Source organism: Antrostomus carolinensis, unplaced genomic scaffold, assembly GCF_000700745.2.
Source record: "Antrostomus carolinensis isolate BGI_N321 unplaced genomic scaffold, ASM70074v2 scaffold19237, whole genome shotgun sequence".
In the NCBI taxonomy this organism is placed as follows: Eukaryota; Metazoa; Chordata; class Aves; order Caprimulgiformes; family Caprimulgidae; genus Antrostomus; species Antrostomus carolinensis.
Window position 1 is genome coordinate 17 of NW_010328254.1, and position 12,431 is coordinate 12,447.

Below are 12,431 nucleotides of genomic sequence, written 5' to 3' on the forward strand. Positions count from 1 at the left end.
GATTCTATGATAAGCATGAAGACAGATTTTCACACGCATTAAGTATTAAATAAGAGCTTCAAAAGAGAAAACTGGACAACAGCAACTCCAAGAGTACTTTGCTTCAGTCTAACATCCAATCTTCACTACAGTCCTTCACCTTTTACACTCCAGAGGTACTTATAAGACAATCATAAGAAGTCAGGGATGCAAACTTTATCACCTCTACTTATTGTGCAGAGGATCCAAGACTTTAAGGCCAGTAGAGCCTACACTGGGAATCTGGCCTACAGTCACAAACCGGGATCAGTTGTGGCTTTACCTGCGGAAGGTCGGGTGAAATCATACTGGTCTCTGCATTGCAAAAACACATCAATGAGTGGAAGAAAGCTCTCCATGTTTCTCCTGAGGTATTTTCCACCGGCACTGCTCAGACACCACAGCTCGAACTGCAGCAGGTGAGTCCTACAGTGTTTTATCAGCATGCCCACAATGGCAAGAGAGGTTTCTGATCTCTGGTTAAGGCAGTGAACATGCACCTCTACACTGACTGCGCGTGCAAGGACTGGCTCGCTTTGGAGAGCCTGAAGGAAAACTTTCTCCAAATCTTTGCTGGCTGATGCTGACATCAATATCCCCAAAGCTTTAACGTGCTCTTTGGATAGCAGTAGTTCTCCTTGTTGGGGCTGCCTTTGGTAGCTCTCTGTGAGGAGCTGCACCAAAATCTGTCCATAGAAGCTCAACTGCTTCCCTTTTTTAGGGGATTTTTCAGATTTCTGAGTAGTCAGGCTCATCTCAGGAAGTTGCAGCATGGTTAAAGTGATCTCCTTCAGCGGAGCTGCAGCCATGTACATGTGCAACTCCTCCAGAGCCTCCAGCTGGTAAGATTTCTTGGGAGAGACCTGGCTTCTCTCTTTCCCCACAGCCTGTAGCTCTTTCAAGACGCTTTTTGTGATAGCTTCAAAATACTTCGATACCACATCTTTGTGATTCGTGCTCTGCAACATCGGGACACCCGTTTTCAAAAGCTGGAGCACGCCAGAATTGAGGTGAGCTGACAGGAGCTTCACAGTGACAGGGTTTAAACTGTGCTGAGGAAGAGAACGTTGTTCTAAAGCCAGGAACCAGCTCTCCAGCGTAGGATGTCTGAAAATCAAGATGAGCATATCTTCTAGTGTCTGTAACAAATGGTTGTAACAGTATCACTGAATGGATAATTATAGTTTGGAAAAAAAATAATCATTCATCTGCCCAGTCTCCAAAGCATGTCTATTACAATTACTGAACATTTAATTCTTTATTAACTGGTCAGAGGATAAAAATATTAACAAATTACAAGCACATAAATACTATTCTTCCAACATTTATGATATAGGATGCACACCATCACTCAACATTCTCCACATGTTTAAGCACTTCCATGGGAAAACCATACATTCTGGGGTTTGTCAATACAATTCTATTCTAATCTCCATAAATCCACAGAACAGATGAAAAGGGGGCAACTATTCACTTCTCCAAGTACATAATTTTCATAAACAAGATTTACACAGGGCTTCTATAGAATTTCTTCTGCAAAGGTCAGCGATCTCTCAGGACTTCTCCTGACTGCATTACAGCTCAGGGGTGAGACTGTGGATGATGCAGCTTGGTCAAATCTCCAGACAGTAGTCTTGCAACTGCTGGACCACATGTCCAAAGTTCCTAAGTCCTCCTCCTAGACCTTAAGAGCATCTCTCTGCATCAACCTGTTTCCACGCGATACAACTCTCTGAAACGCATAGTGTATGATCTCCTGTTCACTCCCTGTCCTTCTGAGGACCTGGCAAAAGCTATAGTAATGCTTCTACAAAGCAGTAAAATCCTGTTCAAACCCTTATATAGCGAGACACACTTCAATCCTAACTGAAATCCCAGAAATCCTCATGACTACTATCAAGTTACAGCACTCACAAAGCCTGATCCCTGCTAGATCCCCTGTTCTCTGTCACATTTAGCCAGTTTCATGTTTTGGTGATCAGTGAAAATATATCGACATAATTTGTGCTTAAAAATATTTAATGTTTAAGATCATTTGCTTAGTTAATGGTTCAGCAAAACTTATTACTATTTCCCTAGAGAATACATCAAATTAAAGTTTACTAACAGGTGAGCTTCTGGCCTGTGTATCAAGGAATTAGGTACCTTGTCATTTGAAGACTCCTCTGTAATCAGAGATTCCTCATCCATAAAGAGATCTGACTCAGTCTGATGCTCTTCTCGTTTCTGCTGATTATTCAACTCTATCTGATTTCCCCGGCACAACATGCTGCTTAGCAGGTCCACATAGAGGTCAACAAGGTGAGGACCAAAAGTTTTATTAAGCTGTGAAAAAACAAACACCTTGGAAGTTGAGAAAAGAGAAGGATGGTAGCAGAAGAATAATTATCCAACAGGAACTGAAATTAACTAAGAACTTCCTAGATTACAACCTTTTCTAGGGGAAGGAATCACTCCCCTCTGTAGAAACCTGATTCTAGGAAAGGTCTTAGGGTGTCAAATAAGTATTTATAGATTTTCATCTACACTGCAACTTTTGGTGTAACAAAGGCTGATGAATTTCGCTCTCTGGAGAGGCTTCTTGTGGAAACCCAGGAGCTGGATTAAAATCTGGAGTTTATTATCAGTAAGGTAACCCATGCAAAGTAAATCCAAGACTCCTCAACAATTAGAAGGATAGACATTTGTTTACAAATTAGGTGCAGGTCTGTCTGGTGCTCTGTAGCCTCAGAGAGCTGAGTATGTGAAAAAGCTGCAGAACTGGATCCTTAAGTTTTAACAGCCAAGTCATTTGTACTTGCTGCCTTAAAATAAACCAAACAAAACCGCAATATCATCACAATATTGCTCTTACATTGCCAAAGTTCTCCACTGTGGATTTCAGGTATAGCAACACATGCTTTACTCCTAACAAAAGCTGTTCAGGTGGGAGCTGGGAAGCTAAGTCTCTCAATTTTGTCTGGATATCCTCTTCCAGTAAGGTGTTGCTTCCTCTCTCATAGGCTTTCTTTAGCAAAGTGGTAAATACAGAATCCAGGGCCACAGCAGGTTCTTTGCATCTCTCTTTGTGGTTTTTAAACTGTTTAAAATGGAAAAAAAAAAGAGAAAAATAAAGACAAATATGAATCAAAAGTTTCTTTAGCTACCTCTGTTTTGAAATGAGTTCTGTGCTGAAACCAGACTGAAGTTCCAGGAGCTAGTCAAAGGTGTCCCATGGCAAATCTGCACATAGTCACTGCTTGGCTAACAGAGAAACACAGCAACCCCTAGCACAGCTGGTCCATGCCTTCCCAACCCATACCTGGGTGAACTTCAGCCACTGTAAACTGGCTCCTCAGGCCACATCACACATTACATGGTTGATGAGGAGAGCTGTAGTCTGGGTGACTGCATACAACCCTTGAGCCCTGACCTCACTTCCCAACCACAGCACAGACTTCTTGTGTCATTGCAGTAAAGCCTTGAGCAAATTTTTGTCCCAATGTGATCAAGAAGCAGTAAAAAATTAGCTTAATGTAAATACACTTTCTGATGGAAATGTAACCTTTATACACTCTGAGGTTTTAGAGTCATACTGTTTCAAGCATTCAGGTGACTTCAGGTTTTCCATACCACAGGTTCCTGAGATTGCTGGGGTATCCAGAGTTTGTAGTACTGGTTAAATTGGTAGAGCTGAGGATACTTAGAAACTTTCAGGGACTGTAGATCTTTATCATAGAGCTGGAACATCAAGCAGAGGGCGAGGGGTTCTCTCTGAGAGTGCAGGAGGTCAGTGAAAACAGCAACAAGATACTCTACAATGTGTGCTCCTACAAAAGCAAAATAAAAAATTAAATTTCTGTTGACAGAAGTAATCTGTATGAGCACAAACATGAATGCAAACTTCTTTCCTTAAGGCCTGCAAAACAGGCCATATAGCATCATTTAGGAAAGTACTGAATAGGATTAAAAGATGTTTGTGATAAGCTAGACAAGTGTTCCTGACCCACTGAGGTCAGAAAAATCCTCCATACAGTAGTCCTTTTTGAAGTAAATAATCACCCCACTTTAAGATACATGCTCAGCCTGTTTCCTTCCAGACAAGCATAAAACTAACTCCATCTTTACTGTGTTGTGCTAAACTTATCTGTATTTTGATGGATAAGGACCCCAGCCAAATACTCCCCCTAATTTGTACTGGGGGAATATGCCCAGGTTAACATGTACTCATTAAATATAAAGGATTTTCTTTCAGAATTGGTATTTTCAGTCCCACTCCAGGTACCACTCAACAGCCAAATACACACAGGACTTAGTGAGGTGCTGTGGGGTTTGCAAACCCTGCTCTGAGGCCAACTGCACTCCAACAAATCCTCTCCTCGAGGAGGTGGTAGAACTTGGCAACTCTCATCCCTGGAGCTTCATCTCTCAAGAAGTTTTCTTTGGGAAATGTACCCATTTTCTATTCAATAGTCCAGTCCTCCTTTCCCCTACTGACTGGTCACCATGGAAGAGCTGCCTACAGCCACTGAAACCACCTCCCTCTCATGATCAGCATATTCTGTGCTTAAAACACACTATTACTGAACTGCAACAGCTTCCAGGTTAAGACTGTTCATGCAGGGACAGTGCCTCTGCACTGCTCCTCAGTCCCCTCTATACTGTGGTCAGAGCCTGAGGTCATTCTCCTCCCCCACTTTCCTGCACTTCACAGGGAGGGGAAAGGCAGGCTTTCTTTTTCTAATTTGTGCAAGTTTGTTTTCCCACACTAGGAGCTCCCTAGAGTCAAACAGCAGTTTACAGAATGCCTGCGTTTCCATCTCTTCTCCCTACCCCAAAAACCAAGAGCAGGTTTCCTTAGGGTCAGGGAAAAAGGATAGAAACACCTCATAAGCTATAAAGCCTCTCTTGAGCAGGGAACACCATGGATCTGCACCTCCTTCTGCTTGCAACGAAGATGATAAAATGTCTCAGGGAGCTCACTGTGTAAGAATGATCCCACTTCCACTCCACTTAGCATAGACAATACACAGAAACAAAAGTCTGTACCTGTTCCATTTTCAGTCTGAAGCAACAGTATATTCCTGGCTTCTAATGCAGCAGGGACAACAGCACTGAATGGAAATGTTTGGATAATCATGTCTTCATTTAAAGTGAACCCAATTTCTTCATCTAAGCCATCACTGCCCTCAATTAGGACATCCACCATATCCAGGACATCTATTAAGTGAAGAAAAAATGTAAGCAGAGGACTCAGACTAACTAGAAACCAACAGAGGTAGAATCCAACGCTCCAAAACAGCAGCTTCAAAGGATGAAGCTTCTGAATTCAAGAAAAGCAGAAAAAAGGATGAAAGTCACATTTTTCTATCAATGTAATGGTAAATGCAACTGTAAAAATCACTGTTTTATTGTGTGCTTAACTTTACTTTTTGCTTTTCAACACTGCTGACCAGCTGACAGAAGATAAGGGAAGAGGTGCATCACCTACTGCTATCACGATGGCACTGGGTAAGGACTATCAGAGCACAGCAGTGACAGGAAATGTATATAGGTAAGTACAAAGGAAGCAGCCACTTCCCCATTAAGAGAACACTCTGAGCAGTCCTTGAACAGCTGCTCAGCTCTACATGGCCAGAGAACCAAATCTTGGTCATGAAAGAGCCAAAACCAGTTTTAACATACAAAGATACAATGTATTCCATAGCTGATTTAACGTCTCTGTAACACAGTGAACTCAAGGCAACTGATCCATCTGTTACTGAGTGCTAAACTACCTCAGTTATCTTACCTTCAGGTACTGCAAAATGCTACACATGGACTGTTATAGTAGAACAGCTACCACATGGTAAGTTGTTCAAGTGTCCACATCTGCAGAATTTTGAGTTTGTCTGCAGTAGGGCTGTGACTGGTCCCAGAGAGCAGGAACAGCAAAATTCCAGCTGCGTGTCTGGGAATAAGAAAGTTCCCTGGGAACCCCAGCCCTTTCCTCCTGGATGAAGAACCCAAGGAGAACAACTGTAATAGTTTTAATTTTAGTTAGAAAATGCTGCTGCAGGAGCCTGAAGAGAGATTTAAAATACTGTTAAAACAGCGTAACTGTGTAAGAAATTACTTTAGGGGGTAAAGTGCTAACTTTGCAATTCAGACTTCTACTTCTGATACCAAATACAACTGGAGGGCTGAATCCTGTAGGTCCTTACTTAAGCAGGATTTCTATAGTTATCAATTGTCAGTTTATTTAACACAAAGTCTTGGAATTCTCTGAACTGCCACATACCGTCAATGTGCGAGACGGGGATGCTGACATTATCAGAGTCTTGTTTAAACATATTAACTTGGAGCATACTGGCTTCCTGGACAAGGTCTGCTGCTTTATCTGTGTATGGATAGGGGTTTGTCACCAGTTTCAACAGGATCTGTTAACAAAGGTTGAGAGAGAAATTAATGTGCATAGACTATTAAGTCTATGGGAAGTACATCTTGTTAAGAAAGACTACGTTCTAAAAGTGGTTGGAAGCTGGGAAAGCTCTAGGAGGACAATTTCCACATATTTCTGCAGGAACCTGCCTTTGGTTACTGCTGTAGATGGGACACTGGGTCAGATGGAAAAAGCAATGTCCACTGCAATTTTGCACCTAAAGTGCTACCATAGACTGAGTCCCTGGGGAAACTGCAATGAAAAGGAAGCACTGGGCACTTAACATCCTGAAAAGTAAACAGGAAATGTCAACGTTTCTTGTAAAAGACTACAATTTACTCAGGTCTGATAATTTTGGCACGTATTGCCACACAAAGAAAAGAGGAGATAAGAGCTACCCCCACACACAACACTACCCTTAAACCAACAATGCTGTAATAACAACTTATCTTTCCAGATTTAATTTTCCTCCAAATCATTTCACTGTTTTCCCACCCAAGACAAGAAAGATGTCAGCTCTATATAAAGAATTACAAACATTGTTTTTCTCAGAATTCATTCACTGATCTTTGACAGGTTTCTCAATGGCAACAAAATAATTAGTTTCCATTAATGCTATTCTTGGCATTGTTTATCCAGCTAATTTGAGCAGTTGTTACCCTTTCCAAAAATTGAATCACTGCTTCCTTTTTGTCTTCTTTTGTATTATCCAAGTGTTCCAGCCAAACTGAAAGTTCCTTCCATGTATACTCAAACACTCCACTGTCACGTAAAACCTGTCCAGAAAACCAAAGCAGGGGGTAAAAAAAACCACAAAAACAAAGAACTAGAATATAAAACCCAAAAAAAGCACAAACCTTTTTGTATGGCAACTTCATGTTCTCTTCTTCTTGGAAAGAAAAAAAGAAGAGCAGGTTGCTGAAAATAAATATGTCATTCTCACCCCCTCAGTTCAAGAGGCCTTATTCCCACTCACCAGAGCCACTCTGACTGCATAACAGAGGGTAAAACTGAATGCATTTTTTAAAACAAAATCTCCCAAGACTGTATCACCTGGCTTCAGTGTAACTAGGACCAAGGCCTAGAGCTGTTCGCTTACTGCTCTCTCAGAATGAGCAGTAAGAAGTGAGGCATGACTATGTCACAGGTGACAAATGAAACCCACTGAGCTCTGCCAGGCACACATAGGATCTGTAGGAAAAGGGCAAGAAGCAGTCCTGGGGCAGAGAAAGGAGGGCTTTAAGAATGACCAAAGTAAGAAGCAAAACATGGTTTACTCTCTCACAACTGGAAAAATCAGCTGATAGCAACTTCTTTCTGCTTCCTCGGAGCCTCTCCTCCTTTCACCAGCTGTCTGCAGCACAAACCCAGTACAACTCCACCTGGTTCCTGCCCTCACACTGACCATGTGTATGGGATGGATCCCATAAGCACCCCATTCAAGTGCGCTGCCAACAGCTATTCACCAGACTGGGCACTCAGCACATGGTGATCTCACTATGGTTCATTCCCAGGCATGTGGAATACAACACTTGTACAAGCACTCAGGGCACAGGAACCTGTTTCTGCACATGCCAGGGCAGTATGCACCGGATCCAGAGGCTGCTGTGCTACCTGCAGTGCTGCTCATTGCAGCAGCCTCTCTGCTGCTTCACTGCTCAATGCCTACGGTGCAGGGACACAGAGGACAAGAGCCACAGCCATGGCCCATCTACCTCCCTGGTCCCAGCCTGCAAAAGAGCCTCATGTGCTGGACAACTTCAGTGGAGCTAATGTGTCCCCTGACCCATCCCACAGCCTGAAACGCAAGACATGTTCCCTGCAACAGTGGCTACTACTACGCTGTCTCACACACTGGCCAGGAAGGTCCCCCCAAGGCACAGCTAAAGGTAAGAGCCAGGATAAAGGCTAGCAGGACTTTTGGTCCAACCACATCAAGTCCTTCTGTTGTCAGCAGGCAGTCAGCACAAAGCCTACTGAGGTCAAAGTTGCCTGGACACAGAGCATTCATTCCCTTCACCTTAGAAAATCTCATCCTTATAATTTCAGGGAACAGGCTATACTGCTTTAAGAGGGTTCCACATCTTTATACCATCAAGAAGCAAAAGACACCATACTCTTAAATAAAGCAGCCTGTAGGGGGGCTTTTGAAAACTACTGATGTAATATAAAGGAAAATGACTGCTAAATTATATCTAATACCAGGTTACCTGTTCTTAAAAGATTTGGGCAGATGGGTAAACAGTCAAATAAATGAACACGGGGTCATGACCACGTCCAGAAAGAAGCGTAGGCATACTCATGCTTGCTGTGGGTGGTGAGGTAGACACAACTTTACCACAGTCAAGTAACAGGCATTGAAATATTTACATGTTTTTGCCCATTTTCATGCTATCTAAATTCAGGTCCTTATCTAAGGCACCTAAATTAGCAATTTGGTGACCCTATGCTTTGTCTGTAAAAGAAAGAAAGGAGGAAGAGGGAGAACAGGAGGAGGAGGAATGACTGTCTGAAGGACAATCCAGATGACAGGCAATCTGAACCACACAGCGATAGAATCACGTGCCACTCACTCTCAACAGCAGAAGAAAACTTGACCAGCTTCCTAACTCTGGCATCTACGTTAAATGACTGTAATTATGCGGGACGAATCCATGCTTTGGTTTCTCCCTACACACAAAATATAAAGGAAACTATCACAGCTCATTTGCTCTACATTTACTCTGTGTACAGCACCATCAGCTATAAAAATAACATCGCTGCTTACACAAATGTGACAGGATAATTCATTTAAATAAAGAAAAAATAATTCATTTTTTAAATAATTAACTATTTTTGGCAGAGTCTTGAAATAGAAATACACTTGCAGCTCTCATGAAAACAGGCAGGAACAGAATGTGAAATCCAAAAACATGCCTTCCGATTATATGGTGCTGTGTTGAAAAATAAGCAAAACACACTCATTAACATCTATTCTTAGCAGCCTTTCTGCTGCCATAACTGCCCTAACTTCACTGGTCCTGTATTCTCTTCAGAGAAAATTAAATGGACTCAATCTAAAAGAGGAAACAAGAATGAGTCAGGCAGCCCACATCTCCACTCAGTAAAAGAATCCAAATACACTAGAAAACCTGTACTGGTTAGCTTTTGAGGTATTTATTACTGTGAGACAAAGTTAACCTGCCTTTCATCCCCTGCAGGGATGAACAGCAACTGAAACCTAATTCAATCACTGTAACTTTGGTGCAGTGGTTTGGACATTATAATTGCACCCTGTGACTGAAGCTAAATGCAGAAATTAAATGCACGAAGCTGTATACAAACTTGTACACCACCATTATTATGGGACATTGCACGAGGAGCTCTGTTCACAGCTCAGAACAGCTTTTTGGATTTTCTCCTGCAGGGGACATTTGTTTGGTTTGGTTTGTTTTTAACAGGGGTCTCTACCCCTACTTAGGTAACTTAAAGATGCCCAGTTTTAAAAAGATATTAGAACTGACAGCTGCTGGTGCCCTCATGAGATTTGTAGTTGTTCAGCACTTCTGAAGTCAGATAATTTAAATGCAGAGAAGGGGATTTTAATTCATTTTTAAGACAAAAGTACTCCCTGCATCAGAGCTTGTATCAGAGTGTAACAAACAGAACTACTTTGCAAGGCCAGAGCAAACTAGCTAAGGCTTTAGGAAGGCCACAGTGATGAAATGAAGATAAAACAAACAAGGATGAAAAAGAAAGATCAAAAATAGTATCTTCTTGATCAATGTCAAGATGTTTACAGGTACAAATTACATCAGTTTATTACAGTATCAGAATTAATTCAGCCTAGGGGTTGGTGGACAAGCATTAAAGATATTTTCCTCATTAATTCATCAACTGTTGCAGCAAATTCAGTTGACAGCATTTACTTCCATTAAATATTTACCTAACAGGTAGCTATCTTTCAGTAACTTCCAAGAACAGTCACAGAAAATGAGAAAGAAGACTGTTGGCCACCCAAGTATGCAGTAAAGGTATTTGCTTCAAGAAAAATTTTAGAACACGTAAATTTCAGACTAATGGGATATTGTGAATATCCTGGTATTTCAGATCAAACACTTACCTTGATGATCAATTTTTTGGTTGAAATTTTCAGATGAGAATGGTTACTTGTAACATACATTTTCATCAGTAAATAGAACACAGATTTTTCACCAGATACCTTCTCTGTCTCAGAAACATCCTAAAAAAAAAAATATATATATATATTAAAATTCCTCTTGTACAGTAGCACTGTACAGGATTATGTTGCACTGAAGCAGATACGTAATAAAAGTATATTATTTTATACACCTGCCCAAAAATACCAAGGCCAGAAAAGAATGAGACTGTTTATACTGCTTTGCATTCAGTCAGTCAGGAAGATGAGTACAATGTTTTTTTGGAAAGTGGAAGAAGAGAGGAGTAACAGAAACACCAATGAATACAAGGGTCCAAGACAAAGCCATCTTCCTCCCCAACCATCCATCCTACTTCTATTTCTGTCATACCCAGGAATTCAGATTTCCTACAAGTACTGTCTGAAAAAGAAATATAATAATTTAAGAGACTGATCCCCAAAGAATAGGAAAACAATGCAAGTCACAGGGATGCTGAACGCTATCTGAACGTCAAATGACAATCCTTCAGCCACCTCCCCTGCTTTTCTCACTGATTTGCATCTGATGTCTAACAACTGTAACCCTCTGTGACACTGCCAGATTTGGCTTTTATCTTTTCTGTTAAAACTGTCTATCCGAGAAGGGAAAAGCCACAAGAAAATACTTTAGCTTCTTTGCCTCTTTCCAGGTTTTCCTTTGCTTGCTCTTAACTCTCCTCAGTTTTCCTGTATGGCCAACTGGAAAGGACAGAAAATCTACTACAAGGCAGAGTCACAGTCACAACACCCATGGGTCTCTCTGCTTCCCCCCAAAGCCAGGCCCACTCTTTTCTCCAGACAAGAAAAGCAAGCTCTGTGCAGCTCTCTTCCTTAAAAGGCCTGCAATAAAGAAGAGAGCAAAGGCCCTGAAGGTTTCCAGTAATTATGGAGAGGAGGGACAGATTTAACAAACGCCAGAATCTTTCCTGGGAATGGGTGGGATGGCTGCCATCAAGCAGCTCATTGCCTTGGTCTGAAATCTCGGGCTTTCCAGACAAGTGGAAACCAGCAAATTCTCACTCTTGCCCCTCTCCAAGGAAAAAGGCTGAAGGAACCTTGTCCAGCCCTCTTCAGGGAGGCAAAAATTTCTGTCCTTGTAGAAAACTTGTCAGCTCAAAAGGGATTCTTCACTCAGATTATAATTTCTACTGGTTTTACGAAGGAGTCACCTCCTAAAACTACTGGACCGGGACTAGTTTAAAACTAGGCAGTGCCAGATGTAAAGATTTGAGGACAACAGCCAAAGACACATAAATTAAGTCTCTTCAGGTGTCTTACCTGTACTCTGAACCAAGCAAATTTGTTTGCAGGAAGTTCCAAAGCCACTTTCAGTATATGGTGCTGCAGAACAGGAGGGACCTCCTCTCGGAGGCCCTTTTCAGTGACGATACCTGAGGTTTGAAGGCAATACAATCAACTTGATTTTGGTATATCTTCCCGAGATTTCAGAAACATTAATCATTTAGGGTTTCAAAACACCACTGTAAAATAAGCTGGCAATCCACAAATTTTCATGCCATGAGATCCCCAGACGTGCTATGATTATGCTTGGCCAACCTAAAGGCCAGAATTCAGCCCTCAGCAGGGGGAGTCTAACACCTGCCCCCAACACAAGCCATCGCTGGAGCAGAGGAATACAAAATCTCTTCTATCTGCCTCAGCAACCCTGAAAAGCTGTGTCCTACGAAATAAAGAGGATGGATAAACTGGAGACCAAAGTACAGAATTTAAGTCAATAACAAATCTTAATGCTTATACTGTTACAATATTTGCCACAGGCAATGGAACTTTACACTTTTGTCTCTCCCTACATCACTTTTATCATCTGGTCACAAC

At 41.7% G+C, this 12,431-nt stretch overlaps 1 protein-coding gene across 1 annotated transcript in view; it reads right to left on the reverse strand.

Moving 5' to 3' along the window:
* Positions 1-301: 301 nt before the first annotated feature.
* Positions 302-12,431, reverse strand: part of URB1 (URB1 ribosome biogenesis factor) — a gene marked incomplete at both ends in the record, with an annotated part of 32,059 nt that continues 19,929 nt past the window's right edge. The window contains 9 exons of the mRNA XM_010172193.2: positions 302-1,157; positions 2,164-2,343; positions 2,873-3,097; positions 3,631-3,827; positions 5,047-5,217; positions 6,278-6,416; positions 7,078-7,194; positions 10,521-10,640; positions 11,874-11,986. Coding sequence (XP_010170495.2) covers positions 302-1,157; positions 2,164-2,343; positions 2,873-3,097; positions 3,631-3,827; positions 5,047-5,217; positions 6,278-6,416; positions 7,078-7,194; positions 10,521-10,640; positions 11,874-11,986 — 2,118 coding nt within the window. The remainder of the gene's footprint in view (positions 1,158-2,163; positions 2,344-2,872; positions 3,098-3,630; positions 3,828-5,046; positions 5,218-6,277; positions 6,417-7,077; positions 7,195-10,520; positions 10,641-11,873; positions 11,987-12,431) is intronic.